Source organism: Temnothorax curvispinosus, unplaced genomic scaffold (assembly GCF_003070985.1).
Source record: "Temnothorax curvispinosus isolate PA1 unplaced genomic scaffold, ASM307098v1 QBEX01007309.1, whole genome shotgun sequence".
Lineage (NCBI taxonomy): Eukaryota > Metazoa > Arthropoda > Insecta > Hymenoptera > Formicidae > Temnothorax > Temnothorax curvispinosus.
This window is the reverse complement of record NW_020217089.1, coordinates 271597-289683: the sequence shown is the minus strand read 5'-3', so window position 1 is coordinate 289683 and position 18087 is coordinate 271597. Positions and strand designations below refer to the sequence as shown.

Genomic DNA, 18087 nt, shown 5'->3' with positions numbered 1-18087 from the left:
ACTACGAAAGTATCGCCGTCCATGTGAAAAATACTTATCAGGCTATGCGGTGCGATGTCGGGAAGACTGAACCAATCCAGCAATTCACTCCCTGATAGAAACAGTATATAATATTCTATAGACAATGTTTTATTTAAAAGAAAAAGGAAATGAAGAAAACAACTTTATTGGAATGCACGAACCGTCCCAGCAGAGCACGTTGGTCGGTCCTAAGTTATTTATCATCAGGATGAAGTTGAAGTCTCCGTGAACGTAGTGATGCACCGAGGTCGGACGTGCGGTGGACAAGAACTGTAGCCTCACCATGTTGCTGTCTTTGAATTCATATACCTCGGAACCGATCCACGGATTCTCGGTGTTGCTCTGGGCGAATACGATGATCGTCGATCGCCGGTGCTCGAACTTAGTGACCGATAACGCGCCGATTGTCATCACCTGGGTGACGACGTCCATGTACGTACCGGTCCATCGATAGATTCTGCCATTCGACAGAGCCGCTCAGTACTCTCGTACTAAGCAAGAGAAATAAAAATTTGAAAAAAAAAAAAAAAAAAAAATATTTATGGGGGCATCTGTTTCTGCTGTCTATTTCGAGATAATCGACAGACTTATTTAAATAAATCTGCCTCTCTGTCTCTCTTTTTCAGGAATAAGCTTGTGAGACTCACACGGACGGTATGGAAAATTTGTCGGCATTATTGGCGATGATAAGATGGAGTCGGTCGTCCTGTGTGAAAAATTTAGCATCTACGGGGATGCCTCTGTATCCTATGGTGTGGCGGAATCGTAATGGGTGACTCGGTTTTGCCGTGTAAAAATCGCACAGACTGGGCTCGTAACACACTAACAGGTAACTGGTGTTCTTCCACACGATGCTCTGCGAAGATTGCAATCAAGTGTAATTTATTTATATCGTGGCATAATGATTATAAATAAAGTCAAACATATTAAAAGCATAATAAAAGTATTATATGTATATAAATATAAAGCATTTATAATATAAAAGATATTTATATTATATTATATTTTATAATATAATATAAAAAGTTATATAAAGTGTTATTTCAACAGAGATATTTTTGAAGATTAAGATTTATATTGATGTCGTTAGAGAAGTGATTCGTACCCTGACGAACTTAACGACGGACTCCTCTCTGATCCGATAAATTTCGCGAAATCCATCGTAGGTCTCGTTCCAGGGGGTCGCGTTGAGAGAGGGTGCCATCACACGATTGCCGTCGATGATGAACACCTCGTCGAGCATATTCATGGTGAACGGCTGATAATCGCCTGTTATAGGTACCCGCCATGATCTGTCCCATTGTACTCTATACGATTTTTCTTGCACTGTGAACAAAACGCTTTGCTAAGTATCTCATCTCTCGATTAAAAAGATTATTTTTAGTTTTGATATGGAATATATGTTGTTATGTATTTAATCGGTAAAAATGGAAATTGTTGAACTTTTAGCACGATCGCGGTTCGTAGAGACATCCTCTTGACAATGAAAAAAAAAAGAAGATATATTCGTCGTTGGAATAAACTCGTTACTCGAACTTACCCGGCGACGTCTTTTGGATGTAAATCTTGATGAATTCTATCAAGGACTGTCGAAGTTTCTCGTCCAGATATTCGTTCAAGTCCGTCACGTGCACGGCAAGTAACTGTAGAGAGGCACAAATTGCCAGCTGCAAATAGATACTGAAATCGAAGGAAAGGCGTTTTAACGGCAATTCTTCTGCATCTATTTACATCGAAAAAAAAATAACAGTACTCACAAATAGAAAGAGAAGTTTCATGGTTTTTTCGCGTGATATTCGGGTGATCTTCTATACGCGCCGCGCGTACGAGAGGCGAGTGTGTGAATGTGATAAATGTAAATAGATATACATATATGTAGAATCAATATTATGAAGCATGGGATATAAATATGAATGTATTCCCATTTTAAACCAAACAACACGTATCGCGAGAGCGAGACAGAAGGTAACGTGCTACATACAGAAAACGTGCGATGTCTTATCGGAGACCTAGGTGAATTAACGGTTATAATACAAAATAAATGAGCGTTCTTTAAAAAATTTGTGAGGATCTGCTTTATATAAGAGAAGCATAAAAGATTTTTTAAAAATATCTCTTGTGCATAAAATTTAAGTTAAATTTAAACAACGAAAAATATCAAACAATGAAAAATATTATTATTTAATTGACTTATTTGAAACGAAGAATATTGTAGCTTTTTTATATTCAATGTTATGTTATTAATCTTTTTATACACATGTTTTTATGTACAATGTTATGTTACGACTACGGCGACTACCTCCTCATCAAATCATTAGATTCGGGATATTCAGTGCTGTTGCAGAATATTAGCAAAAGTATAGCAAAATTCGTCATCCAGCGCGTGTCTTTAGATACACTTTACATATTGTAAGACATTGCCAGAGGAGAATAAAAAGAATGAGGGATAAGTTTGGCAAATTTCACTTTTATTTAACACTCGCTTTTGCGTCGCGATACGTTTATGATTTTTGTTACGTAGTTGAGATTTTATTTCAAAGTGCTGATAATATTGTGCAACATTTTCCTCAGATATCAAACACTTTGTTTTATAAAATAATTTTGTCTCTAACATGTTATTTTCTATAATTCTTTTTTTAACTGAAATTATTTCACAAAATGATTTTCTTATCGCGACAAACGTGTGTACATTATTGAGATATGATAAATCTATTATGGTCCAGATTTGGTTTTGAGAACATATTTGAAACGATGCACATAAATTGGAAAATAGAATTTGTATAAATATCTGTATTAAATTTAGCAATCGAGGAAATACTTTTGTAACTCTATATATTTAAAAAAAAATCACTCGGAATAATTTAAACACACAGTGGTCCACAAAATTATCGTAATACTCAATTCATATTAAAATTTCGCATAACTTGAACTTGAATAAGTTCAAATAAGCATATCTCCGCGAAAAATTATCGTATTTAAAAAATTTTATTTTAATTTCAAAGAATAAAGTCTTTACTTTAAAGATGTTTTTGTTAGACTTTGAATTGATTTTCTTCCCCTTCCGCCATCTTTCCAAACGTAAGGATATGCTTTGTTTCCAAGAAAAGATATATTTAGCATGACGCACTCTGCGGAATGGAATAAATTTTTTTCGCAAATGTCATGATAACCATCGTAAAATATAGACGTTTTCTTGCAAATTAAAAAAAATTGAGATCCGTACGCTTCTCTTTCGCGGAGTTACGGCGTATCAAAGTTACCTATGCACTTTTGGTGTGTTACCGCCAGCTTTAGCTTTACTCGATAAGCACCACGGGGAAGTTGCTGATCGGACTTTACTCATTGCTTGCGCGCGCGCGCGCGCGCGTGTGTGTGTGTGTGTTGGGGGAAGAATGTGGGTATGTTTGCACTTAAAACTGTGTATTTCCGCCTCATCTTCGGATGATCTCTTGCAGATGCTCACATGCATATTGATGCAGGTTGTAATTGGCTGCAAGAGATCATCTGAATTCAAGAGTCGGGATATCCAGGTCTATATACTTAGGTCGTTTTCGGCCGTGTTCGGCTCACATCATCAGCACTGAGAGCATCGCTCTAGAGAAATCATTGTTGCTCCGTAAGTATAGAGTGATTGACAGATTATTTAAAGGAAAACAGGGATTGCCGGCGTGCGATTACTTGTAAATCAATCATAAATTTGATCTGGGCCTTCTCGAGCCGATATAGACCCTGTCCTCTCTCAGTTCGATTGTTTCGAATATCCTCTGGCCTCGTACTTTATTACCCGCTACATGCTCACGAAGAGGACAGGCCTCCGCTTGTAAGGAGCTCGTAAATTCGTCACCATACTTGGCTCCCGCCGCAAAAACCTCGAAGCGAATCGCGCTATATTTCCCACAGAAAACTTAAGGCACTACCCACATTCAGAATGCCTTCGTGATTAACTGATGATTAAGTAACCCAAAATATCGTAGTATTTAATAGGTATTGTGATGTGATGTGATGTGTGTGTGTGTGTGTGTGTGTGTAGAAAAATAAAAGATTTATATTGGTGACAGAAAAATTATTTAAAGTATGAAGCAAACCTTTGAACAATTGTAATAACAATCGTTTAAATAATGTTATATACTCAAATAAAAAAAAATGAATATTGAATAAGCTAAGAAAACAATAAAAGCTACAGTAATGCTAAAGACAATGGTAAAAAATAAAAATTTTAACAGCAGCAATATATGATTCTAGCGGAGATTCTTATAATGATTACTGGTAAAAATACTTGTTATAAAATAAAAATAATAATAATTGTATTGAGAATTTCTCTTTTAATCTATCTAAGGGCAATTGCATGCTAGATAATAATAATAATAATAATAATAATAATAATGCAAAAAAGTAATTTAAATAATAAATATTACAAAGTGAAATGACTCCAACGTCTAAAAAATCGGGTATAATTTTCATATTATTTTATATTGAAAAAATTGTGTCCAGATCTGGAAATACGTATCTGTCCACTTACAATTAGTATTATTGATGAAAGCTTGTAACAATATCTCTCATGGCGATACAATAGATGGGCGAAGATCAAAATTTGTCGGACGTCTTTGTTTTACCTGTGAAAACTTGTTAGTTGGCTCCGTCATTAGTCACGGTACCTTTAACGCCTCGTAAAACCGAGATACGTACCACTCAAAATAACCGGGGCCACGCCTATTATATGCGTGGTGATGCTACAGGATCATTTGGGTGACTTACGCTCGCAAATGGGGCGCGCTGATAAATTAGCGCATGGTTACGAGGCGACGCGCTTTTTCAAAACGACCATCGGACCCCTGCTTAGCCCTTTTCTAATTGGTTTCCATTTCGACAACGACATGTGGCTTATGTGTATATTTCCTTTTTCAGCAAACGCAATCGATCATATATATATGTCGTTAAGAACTGAATTCGAGTAGCGTTCGAAGAACAGCGATATATCGAAGAGAGTAATTTTATATTTTGCTTTTATGATGCAACATCGGTCTCAAGGGAAAAATTATGATTGTAATTTTTAAAATGTGAATTTTATTACCCACGAAGACAATTAAGTTTGAAGCTATAAGTAAAATCTACTTAAAATTAATTGAAAAAGTTTTTACTTATTTTTACTTGGAATTTTTTTGAATTTAGCTCATCATAGAAGTTTTGTCATTTTAAATAAATAATGTCATAGCGAAAGTTATGTGATTATAAATTATATCATATTGTTTATTTCTTATTTAATATAAAAATGTTATTATACTATAATGTTAAAATCAATTGGATTGCGTTAGGACATTAACTCTCTTATATTGCTTGATAATTTTTCAATATCGTTCGATTGCTAACGAAATAGACAATTATATTATTAGTAACACATAATTGTGGCAAAAAAATTGCTCATCTGATCTCTAAATTTCAATTCAAGTTCGGTTGAATTCCTCTTTTTTTTTCATGGCGCCTCATGATCCGCCCTTCATATATGGCCGGGCCTTAAGGACGGACTTCAGGAAATCACCCTGAACAGGAAGGTGAGAGGGGAAGGAACAACGGGGCCCGGCGCTCCGCATACTAAATCACAGCCGCACGTCCGTTTCTTTACATTGCGCAGATTTTATTGATTATTTTACGACCGGGAACATTGTAAATCTCTTCATCCCGCGCCGGCGGCCCTCCCGGCGTCGTCACGAGGTGGCCCCATTGGGCGCCCATAGCGCCAATTATGCGAGTCGAAAGGTATTGTTGCCATATTCGTCTTTCGATACGGCAGAAGAGTTTCGCGTAACATCATTCCAACGGCTTTGCGTTATAAATTTTTGCCAGCCATTTGCCTTGTTGATTCCATGAGGGCGAGCGTGCACGTACGGATAATCAGACACTTCAAAGTGGAATAAAGATATTATTTTATCTCTTATTTATATATCGCCAATTATATATGCGATCGAAGAATCAGTGTTATCACATTTATCTCGATATGCTGGAAATATGTTGCAATTTATTCTATAAATAAAACAAATTGAACCGTTACCTTATATCTATAAAAAAAATATCTTAATAATATATATACATTCTATACAAACGGAAGATACATAACAAAAAAAAAAGGTTTTTTGGTTGTTTAATTTTACATAAAAAGTAAAATTTGGAAAATGTACATAAATAATATTAGAGAAAATGTACGTGAGAAATAATATTCTTTTATTGTCTTTTTATGAGATACATTTTATCTTCGTGCAGCACTAAAGAAGAACTGTGATGCTCCTGAAAGAGGATAGGACAGGATTTGGTCTGATTTACGCGCGATGCGCACCGAACAATGTTGTTCGTTTTCGCGGTTTGCTAATGGCCGCCGCCGGTGCCTTAATTACAGCCAAATACGGTCCAATCAGCCCGCCGGGGGCCGCCGGTGTTGGATCGTTTCGCGATTTCCAGCCGGCCGGCATATTGTCGGGGAGGAAACACGACGATGTGCCCCCTCGCTCGCCGTTCTTCCACCAACCGACGCATTCGTTCTGTCGTATATATCGACGACGTCATGGGCGCCGCCATGGAGGTGGCTCCCTGGATCCATGTATCGAAGGAGAAATTCGATTTCCGAGCACGACAAAGCTTGACCGATCCGAGCGCTGGGAACTCTTTATTGCAAGGTGCTTGCGACGGAAAGAATATCCGTTTCCTTATTTATTTTTGAATTTATACGGTTTGTGAAATGAGGCATTCAAAGAGGGGAATAATCTTCTGCCAAACTTATCGATCCCAGTTAATTGAGCCGAGCAAAAAATGATTAACACCTTGTGGGTGTGTCCGGCGAGAAATTGCGACCAAATGATACAGGATAATGAAAGAATTTATAAATATATGTAGAACTCCCGGATTCCGATCAACGAATATAATTTGGTTTTACGAAATGCATTTAAGCGCTAATCACGAAATTCATTGTATCTTTATAAATTCGTAGTAAAAATGGGAAACTAATACGTCAAACAAATTAATTACTTAGCAACCTTGAATGTACCTTATTATCTTTTAATGGTTTAATGATTGATAGTGAGTATACATATATTATAGGTGTACTGTGATATCTATCTGATAATACGTATGTAAAAATTTCGCAGTTACAAAATGTACTTTATATTTATTTAAAATACGAAAATAAATTAAAATTATTTAAACTCTTCCTGTTCCGAAATAGCGTTTGATTTTGTTTGATTGCACTCCGCGCGAAGTCGAGCGGGAGTTTCGGCCACTGTCGATCGCGCCGAGATCACTCTTCCCAGCCCTCTCTTCCTCGCCTCTATCTCGACGGATAAATTTTTAGCGACGCCCATGACCCCCGCGCCGCGTCGTAACCGTAGCGCCCGAGTGCTGCTGCATCGTCTTGCACCACCTCCTCTTCGTGGCCTGATGCGGGCCGAGGCTCGTTAGCGCGCGCCCGTAAATCAAGCCGCAGGGGTGCCAAGCCGCTAATATAGCCGGGGTTCTCCCGGGATAGGTGGAGCGCGTTCGCGCCGCCGCCGCGCACGGTAAACGCTCGGTATATCTCATCGATAATGAGTTTGTTAAATGGATTAATATTGCACGCCCTACCCGCCCTCCCCCACCCCTCATTGCAGCCTGCCCTCCCTCTCGCTCTCCGTCCACTGTTTTACGAGGGCCATCGCAAGGGTGACTTCGGTGTTACCATCCTGCGCGAGAGATCAACGACAGATTTTCTTATTCCGCTGCAGCTCCCGCAGTATTACAGCCATACAGAACGAAAGAAATAATTTGTACCAGTTTTAATTCTGCACACAAATTAATTAATGTTAAATAGTCCGCTTGTATCCTAACGTAATAATAATAATTAATTTTTCGCATATGGGAATAATAATTAATTTTTCTCCTCTCTACCTTGAGTTGAGAGAGTCGGAAAGTTGTTATACCGACAGCTTGATTTTATATCTCGACGTGATTCGCGTTTACTATAGCTAACGGAACTCCACAGAATTTGTTTGGATATCGATTGCTGCCTGGTACAGTAACGATTGTTTTTTAATGAACATCGAATTATTATAGTGCCGCTCCGCGTATACCGATGTAACTCTCCGAGGTGATGCGGAGGTTAATGCTCGGAGTGTATACCTTGGACCACCGGTGAGTTTTATTTCGGCCGGATATCGACAAACGCGCGCGGCCCTCGAATCTGGTGCGCTCCTGGAGGCGCGCTACCCGCGTATACCCGGCACGGATAATTAATGGAGCCGGTAATGAGCTGATTATTATTAATAATATTTAGCCAGGGTTAAGCCGAGACGACCCCGCCGCGGTGGAGCCCGGTCGGCCGTTAATTGAATCTGCCAATCATCGTAATGAGCGTCAGCGCCGGATCCGTTGTCCGTTCCCCGGCGTTTGCTGTTCTTCAAGGGCCCCGGAGAGAGAGCTTGATGCTCGTCAGGCTTGAAAAAGAAAATACGCTAACCTTTCCTTCCCTCCCTCCCCCCCTGTTACCTCGTACCCACCAGTCGTTTCGCGTCTGAAAAATGTAAGCAATTTTACTTACGCGAGCGTGTTTCTGCATAAGCACGAGGCTCGCTTGGGTCGATATTTGTGGAGAGCGTTGTTGAGAAATACCGACGCGTTTCTTGGCATTTGCCTTCGTCGACCGTGCCACGTACGATTAACCTTTAACGATTAACTGCCATAGTTTAATTTAAATAAAATCTAAAGACCTAATGACGAGCTGAAGTATTCAACAACTCCAAGATTAAACTAATTTTGTTAATAATATTACTAATGTCTTTTTCAGTTGTTGTGATGGTAGTAATATTCAAATTGTAAGAAATAAAAAATAAAAAAGAAATGTCAGAGTAATGATTCCGAAATGTAATTTAAAAAAAAAACATTATTATATATCTATTTAAATTTAAGTAAACTTTACATTTTCGGAATTATAAAGTTCTAGATTTTTTTCGGAAAAAAAATTTTGCCGACGAATTCGTCAAAGAATCTGTCACAAAAATTAGAATTGCGACTTTCGGGAAATTTTGTGTACCGAGGAAAGTTTAGAATTTAAATTTAATAATTAGTTATGTGCGTCGAATTGAGTTGCGTAAATTTCGTTTTCCATTAGAGTGCGTCTTTCTGTATCCGTCTTCCGAAAGTGTCCACCGTTCGTAGAAAAGTATGAGGCACTTTTCGAGAATTTATAACGAGAAGCCTAAATGCCTGATTAGACTGCACTTATTCCCCAATTGCCTTTGTGGCCGGATTCTCGACATTCCGGTCTGCGGGCTCGCGTGAAAGATTAACGCGCCATAATACTTAATCAGTTCGAGTCTTTACGATGTGTAGCGCGATTCCACCGGCCCTGCTTTTATTGTTCCCGGAATACGTACGCACGACCGGTAAACGGCGATAAACAAAATCGTGCAAGCTGGGTAACAAGGCGTGATAATAGCGTGCGGTGAGACGTTAGCGATGATTCGTGCCAATAACGCTGCGGATTTTACTGCGACTCATTAACGATTCGACGTTGCGAACGCTTTTCGAAACGCGATACAAAATAAATTGTTGTCGAATTGGTCTGGCTTTGTGTACTTGTTAGTTTGCATGCAAAACTTAATTAGTTAAAAAGCTATATATATGCACATTATACATATAGACTAGAGAGAATTTTCTCTTAGAATTTACCCTGAAAATCGTGGTAGTTGTGGGACAACATGTATTACGAAAAATTTTATGCTAGCTATTCTGATTAATATCTACCATAATATAAAATATTAATATCTATTACAATAAAAATTTTAAATAAAACATTTTTATAAATACAAATATTTTATATAATATACATATTAAATTTTTTTACAATATCCATATTTGAATTTCAAAAGATTATTAATTTGTATTAATGTCGTAGCAACATAAAAAATCAACATAAATTCAACATTAGAAACATTCAACGTCTCAGCAACGATATACCAACTATATTGTGTTGTATAGAAAATATATTATCTTTAAAATAAATTAAAAAAGGTTCAAAAATACTGAAGAAGAAGAACTTGCTTGCTTTAGTTATAAACATTTCTTTTGTAGATAAACTCAATTTTCGAAACTCTCATGCTCCATCACAGTTGTCTCGTTTTGCACACTAAAATTCAAATAATATTGCTCCAATTCCTGAAATATAGATGTCATACATATAAATAGATAAATAAATGTACAGCATAAAGATACATTTACTACAGTAAATAAATTTTGGCGATGAAACTGATACTGAATGTTTGACAGTTTAATAATATGATAATGTAACCTGAATCAAAAACTCGGAAGGTTTCCAATCTTTCTTCTTTGCGTATACGTATGATATAAAAAAAATATTAAATCGAAAAATTTTCTACCGCAATAAAAACAAAAAACAATTGGATAGTACATATATCAATTCCATCATAAACAATATAATAACTTTTGTCCTAAAAAAGAAAAAAATTGACACTACTAGTTACCTTTTTACAAAATCGTACCGCCACATTATTAACAAGGGACGACATTACGTTTGATACAGTGACTTTTTTTTTTACAAAATCGTACCGCCACATTATTAACAAGGGATGACATACGTTTGATACAGTGACTTTCTTTTTTATTACACGAATGCAATCATTCTCAAGATTTTTCTCGCGGTATGCGTCAGCTAATACGAGAAGATCTGCAATAAAGAAATAGTTTAGTCGCATATTGTACACGATAACAATTTAATATGGAACGTACATATTTAATTCAAACTCGCCTAACAGATCCTCTATAGATGATAGATCGAGTATACTGCTATATAAATATCTTAAAAAAGCTTTATATACGATATACAAATAGACAGTATGCTGCATAACGCTGTCAGAAAAAATACGTTGGTAAGTACATGACAAACGAATAAAATATAAAGAGTCGGACCTCCTGAATGACGGCCTGGAGCGTTTCAGTGAGTGTCGTGATCGCTGGCGCTTCGGTGGCATCCCGGTGAGGCGTCTCCAGCCGGAGCCTCTTCCTCGTGGCCATGAGGATATTCCTGGCCGTCGCTCGTCTTATCCCGGACGAGTCCCCAAAATGTTACGCTTGTCGCGCGTCCGTCGCACTTTCGCACTTACACTCACGCGCGACGCGTACTCCGGCACTCACACAAGCAAGAAAGGCTCGTTAATCAGAGAAAAGGGACTTATTTATTAATCTAGCTCGTATGTACAAGAAGCTGGGCAAACACGTCCGAACGAGACGGAATCCCAGAGCGAAATCTGAATATCAATGATAAATAACCGTCGCTAAGGACGATTCGCATCTTCTTTTACAGGAGAGACAGAATTCCAGAACGTAGCGGGCGACATACGTATTTTTGTAGTTCTATTTAAATGCTAATTAATTGCTCTATTCCAGACGTTGGTGCTTCAGCCGATTCGCTAAAAACAAAACGGCTGTGCTAGTTTCAGAGTGATGAAACATTTTCAGATCCACCACGGACGCATATGTATGGGTAATTATATTAAGCCTTTTTAATGAGAAAATGGTAGGTACGCCACTGTTTTTTCTAAGTTTAACAAATTCCATTTCTTCAAATTCCCGAACAAAAACTCTACAAGAACTGCCTTTAGTGTTTTTTTTTAAACGGTGCGCTGCTTTTGAGATAATAATAAAAAAAATACTAATTTAAAACTGTAAATATAATCATGTGACACAATATGGTGACACATGGCATGTGTCGCAACAATACTGATGTATAACTGTAACATAAGCCTTCGGCGAGAATAATGACTGTGTTATTAAATACATATTGCCGAAACGAGTAGAGGAGACCGGGGCTAACTCGACATCGGGGCAAACTTGACACTAGATTTTTTGTTAATTTAAATCTATCGTAGAAACTTGCCTTTCCTACTGTAAATGCGTCTTTATGTGCTAGTATTATCAACGGGATTTGATGACATTCTAAGTTATGGTGTAGTTTTTAGCGCGACATAAGCGTTTTTGATGGTAAAAAGTAATTTTTCTGATCTCTCAAAAATTTCTACTCTTTCATCGAGCTTTACTCTTGCAAACCTATATGTAAGTGATTTTCATGGGAAATTTGATGCTCTATATGGATCCGATAATCGTTTTTGGATAATTTGGATAATTAATGTTTTTGAAGTGACAAAAGTGAAAAACGACGTCCGGGACAAAGTCAACACCACGCCGTTTCGTCGGCTCCCAGTAACAAACGATGCTTGTCATGCAGCCGTATGGCTCATGACAAATGTATGCGCACGTCCGATCGCGAGTTTATCTGCATTAATTGTTTTTCAGACATGAGTTTAGATGAAGATAATTGAAAGTTCAACAATTTTTGTTCTCATTATTTTTCATGATCGTTCTAGCTACTTTATTCCGAATTTTTGTACTTTTTAAATACACAATAAATAATGTATTTTTATTTTCAGACAGTAAAAAATAAGTTTCAGATCAAATTGTGTCGATCAGACAAAGTGTTGAGTTTGCCCCGGCGGGGTGTCGAGTTTACCCCGGCATTTTTCAATTCGAAAATTTGTCTTTGCGTCACTTTTCCTTTCCTGGCGGCAAAACAAAGCGATGTACAGCAAAACTTTCTGAATCAATTTTGTACCTGAAGGAACACTCTTTAAATATATACCATTAAATTTGCCTAAAAATTTTAATTAAATATTAAAAATTGCCTTTGAAAAAATAGTGTCGAGTTAGCCCCGGTCTCCCCTAATCAATTAGTAAAATAATTAATTTTGCTTTGTGCGTAAAATAACAGATATTTAATAATCTTGGAATCTCACTTTATCTAAAAAGTTGCAAATTGATCTAAAACTGCTTAAATTAATTATTATTCGATTTATCCCAAATAATTAATCGTTCTATAGTCAAATTTGACGAATCACATTTATTGTCGATGAAATATTATCAAAAATTAATTATTTCACGGACACTGCGTGATTGTTAACATTTGAACGTTTAACTTATAACATTTAATAATTTTTTAACGTATTATCCGAATGTTCTGTGAATGTGAATACATTTTAAACGTATATATATATAAGTATATAATTCATATCTATTTAAGATTTCCACAGTTATCATCCAAATATCAACAATGTTTTACGTTCATTTCATAAAGTACAATTAGTAAAAACTACAAGTCTACTTATTTCTTCGACAGTATTCAAAGTATAGCCTTACATTTAAAATTGCCGAATCTCGAGTGATTTGCAAATTTAATTTTTTGATTAAAATGCTTACCAAATTTTTAATTTTGCACTTTTTTATAATCTTATAGGTATATCCTTCGCCTAAACTCATAAGTAATCGAAAACTTTTTTGGTTTTTTGTTTCAGACCGCTACAAAAAACGTGACGATGGCAGCCTTTTTCCACCTCGCGCAAAAGACGCTAAATTGTGAAGCCTGTAACGCCGCCATTTTTTTTTGTAAAAAAATTTTTTTCAGTGCTTGACACCTATAATTAAAGTATGCCAAAAGTTGAAATTGATGCGATTATTTTATTACCTCTAAAAAAATTGTTAAAAAAATCGCTTATACTTCTACTTCGTGCTTCTACTTAGTTTTCTCCCCTTAACCATTATTTATTACTTATTAAAATTTAATTTCCGTTGTTTACAAAAACAACTAATAACATAAAAGCAGAATTTCTTCTTTTATTGACAAGACATACGTTTGATACAGTAACGTTTTTTATTACACGAATGCAATCATTCTCAAGATTTTTCTCGCAGTATACGTCGGCTAATTCGAGAAGATCTGCAATAAAAAAATAGTTTAGTAGCGAATTGTAGACGATAATGATTTAATATAAAACGTACATATTTAATTCAAATTCACCTAACAGATTCTTTATAGATGATAGATTGAGTATGCCGATATATAAATATTTTAAAAAAGCTTTATATACAACATACGCACATAACGACATAGTCATTATGCTGCATAACACTGTCAGAAAAAAATACGTTGATAAGTATGTAACAAACAAATAAAATATTATTTGTAAAATGTCTTTGTATATATCAAAAATTCCTATTGTTATTACCGATAATATTTGATTTGTTGCTAAGTTATCCCACATTTGTAGTGAATTTAACGGTAAAATACATTACATTTTGACATAAAATCTGTGATGTACTGCAGTATATTTTATTTGTTCACAACTAGTATTTTACATAAACTAATATTTAATCAATTATATTTATAATTTTTAAATCAATTATAATAAATCAAGTTATTGTAAATAAATATTTTACAAAATTAATTAATTATCACATATATAAAATATAGTTTTTACATTTATTGCTAGATAATTTAATGTCATAAATAAAGCCATAAACAACACTTTTACGTTCTATTATAAATATATTTCATTATGTCATAATAAAGAAAATTCTTCTCCTACTTATCATTGACAGATATTTTTCATCCGAGTCTTTAAGCTAAAGAGAAGAGACTGCCTCTCGCTTCTTCCTTGTGTTTATCTTGTTTTTAATCTATGTTCTTGGTTCTTAGACACCGAAGACGGATGCGTTCGCTCATTGTAACGCGGGATAAAAGAGCTATAGGTAGCGGCAATAATCGGACGCGGGACAAATGTTTAGTCTCTCTGGATGATAAGAAACTTGGTCCACGTATCTGTCCGCATTCCTCCAATGACTCACTCGCTCTCCTTACGAGAGTCCCTGAAAGTTGTTGGGTTATAGATATAAAAAGCCAGGAATGATACAGACCTAAGCCGCAATCGTGAACGAACTGAGTCGATACTGAGTGCTCTCAAGAATTTTGTTGATACACTCACTTAAGAGATCTTAACGCAAAGAACATAAGTGGCAGTTTTCAAAAGAACGAAATAATAGCGTTCCGTTTCTTTTACTGATAACTTTGAATTATTGAACGATTAAATAAACGTTTAAAATTTAAGAAAAAAAATGTTTTTGAGTGAAAAGAATTCAAAGCTCGTTATTACAAAATAAATGCAGCCTGTTTAATTTCAGAACTTGTCGCTAATTTTTTAACGAATCATGTGTGTGATAATGCAGAATAAAAAAATTACTAATCGATGAGGCTGAGAATATTTTACAAACCCGAAATGCTAATAACGCGCAAAATATGTCGCGTAATTACTATCCGCACGCGCCTTTCCCCGATTTCACTTCTCGTTCCACAAGTTTCATGCTAAATTTGCGCTGTAAATTCAATTAACATGTAAATCAATCTCACGCTTGCTGGTAGGTATATAGTCGGGATAATTATAAGTAACACACTTGCGCATTTATATAAGTATTGGCAAGCTGATTGCGGAATACAAAACGTAATACAAAGTATCTCGAATTATAACACCTTTTATTTCCATCATATTGAATTATAACACATTTCATTTATTTCAAATTCTAGAATAAAACTTGCGTTGACATTATGCAACATTAATATATATTTTTAATAAGGTTCTAAAAAGATAAAAATTTCATTAATATAAAATTACGATTTGAAGTTAAATAAAGGATGAGGTTTCATTACCTATTTATTTTTTATGTATCAAAAAATTTTATATAGCCGATGGATTGTAAAAAATTTGGGAGTTTGAACATTTTTATTAAAATAAAATAGATTCAAAATTAGACAACGAATGAGAAGGATAGAATATATTCTACACAGAAATGAGAGATACACGCGTGGGATATAGTTTGCGACCATGCAGTCTCGCGAAAACTCGTTTCCCTCAACGCCCGGCGGTGATCTCGCGTGTAGGTATTAATAGATTAGCGAAGAGCACGTCTCCTCTTAATTCCATCCCATTACGGGTTCGGTTCCTTGCCGCGCGAGGCGGGCCCGACCGATTACGGCCAGATAGCCAAAATCGCCGGGCAGCCGCGGAATTAGACCGAATTACCCAGCCGCGGGATGATCGGCCCGCGCAATTTCTCTCGGAATGACGGACACCGTTGTTGCCAACCAGCAGTCGGGCATCAAGATCTCTCGCAAAAGTGCTCTGCGAACCGCCTGTTGCTCGATAATCACAAACGACGTGCATCATAAATAGTGACATAACTGCTTGCTGACGTTTGAAGCGGGTTACATGTCACACTAAAATATATATAACTTATTTTAAGATATATGCATTTTAAGACGATGCACTTTTGAGAAGAAAACAAAACAATCAATAACTTTAAAGAATCTTAATTAATAGTCGTAGTGCTTTCAGTATTAATTTTCATCGAATATTTAATTATAATTAAATAGAAATTAGTTACAATTAAAAGCAGTTATAATCAAATAAAGAAATTCCGAATATTTTCAAAAAAACTAGTATTAAATTCCACTTTTGCATTAATTTCTGCTGCTGTTGAAATCCATATTATTTCTTCTTCGCGTCAATCCTTTCTTTGTTACAAAGAGAATGGCTACTACTCAAGGGCCGAAATTTCGCCTACGGTCGATCCCTTAATTTGAAATCCATTCTCGTGTCTCATCCTCGAGGCTACGGCGGGCTCCTCCTCGAAAGCCCGTAGGACGTTTCGGCCGGCTACCGGATAGCAGCGGCCATGCACGACGAGTATGCGAAAGGACTATGGAAGGGAAAAGTTTTGAGGGAGTAAATGACAGGCTTCGGCGGCCGCCCCGGGACTCGAGGATGATTGTTTTGATTAATTTCTCCCGTCATTCGGTAGCCAACGCTGCGCCGGCGGCACGTATTCGCAAAACACGAATCGCAATGCTGCTATAAGCGATGCTAGCTAAGCTAATTTGCGTTAAATTTTGGTTAGTAAAAAAATGATGAAAATAATTGTTAAATACAGTAGATTCATAAAATAACGTATACAAAAGTATCATTAATAATAAAAAATAAAATTATTAACTGTGCTCATTGGCTTCTTAGTAAACGTTTACGCGTAGAATGTTGTCTCTAAATATCAACAAGATTATTTGTGTTTCCTACAATAAGAGAATATGATGGGAATGCAGTTTAAGATAATGCGGCTCTAACATGTGGAAAATGTTTTAACTTGACGACAGAAATGAGGGTGAGGAGGGACGGCCGGTAAATACTCCACCACGGGTGCAAAGTACGGAAATTGATTTTAAATGCCCAGCAGGGGTCCGAACGTGCGCGAGGACCGGTAATTGTGCGACTGAAGATGTCGTCCTGGAAGTCGCGGGATTTCGAGAACGCGATTGCGTGCTCTCGATAGCGACACCGTTATCGCGTGATCGTTAGCGCGAGAGCGCGTTGGCACACGCGCGAAACAGTTTCGAGTGAGCGGCGGGGTGCCAGATTGTTTATCGATAACCCCGCAAACGCAAATATGCGTGCCATTTTATGAATCTCGGAGGATTGAGTTAATATCGATGTGCATTGTGCGAAAATTGTCGCAATGAAAATTGTCAATCTTTTGTTTTTTTGCATAAAAGTACTTACATAAATTGTGTATTAGTGTACTCTAGAAATTAAATAATGTAGGTATTAAATAATTTAGTAATTAGACTTTTAATTTTGAAAAACGATTGCACAAGTAATCATCAAATGTTTGAGACAAAGATTTTAATAAGATTCTGCAATAGCTTTTCTGATTATTGTTTCCCATTCGCATCCACTTGTAATCTTTCTCAACGATTCAAATTAAACTCGTAGCGGTATCATCAACGCGTGCACATTTGACGGCGAACGCAACAAGAAAACAAGCCGAAGGAAATAGGGAGAAATCCAAAGCTGAATCGTGCGCGCCGAGGAGATTTGTCCGCAGTGTGTTAAAGGGTGCGAGGAGAGGGAGGACTAGAGGGCGCAAAGTAACGTCGTTGGACACATGAATGAGAAACGAGCCGGTGCCTCGTGGAGGCAGGAGGTCCGAATGGGCCAATAACTTTGTGAGATTATGTTCCTGGATATAAAGGAGACAGTGGTACTTCGCGTTACGACGCCAGTCAAATCCCCGCTTCCCTTCTCTCCCTCCTTCTCCCCTCTCTCTCTCTCTTTCTCTCTCTCTCCTCTCTCTTCGCTCTTCCTACGACTTCACCTCTCT

General features: G+C 36.7%; 1 protein-coding gene across 1 annotated transcript in view; it reads right to left on the bottom strand.

Annotated features, from left to right (window-relative positions):
• Positions 1-609: 609 nt before the first annotated feature.
• LOC112456921 overlaps positions 610-18087 on the bottom strand; it is a 23329-nt gene continuing 5851 nt past the window's right edge. The window contains exons 2-4 of the mRNA XM_025019734.1: positions 1562-1744; positions 1127-1347; positions 610-877 (exon numbers count right to left, since the gene is read on the bottom strand). Of these exons, the coding sequence (XP_024875502.1) occupies positions 665-877; positions 1127-1347; positions 1562-1744 (617 nt within the window). The 3' untranslated portion in view covers positions 610-664. The remainder of the gene's footprint in view (positions 878-1126; positions 1348-1561; positions 1745-18087) is intronic.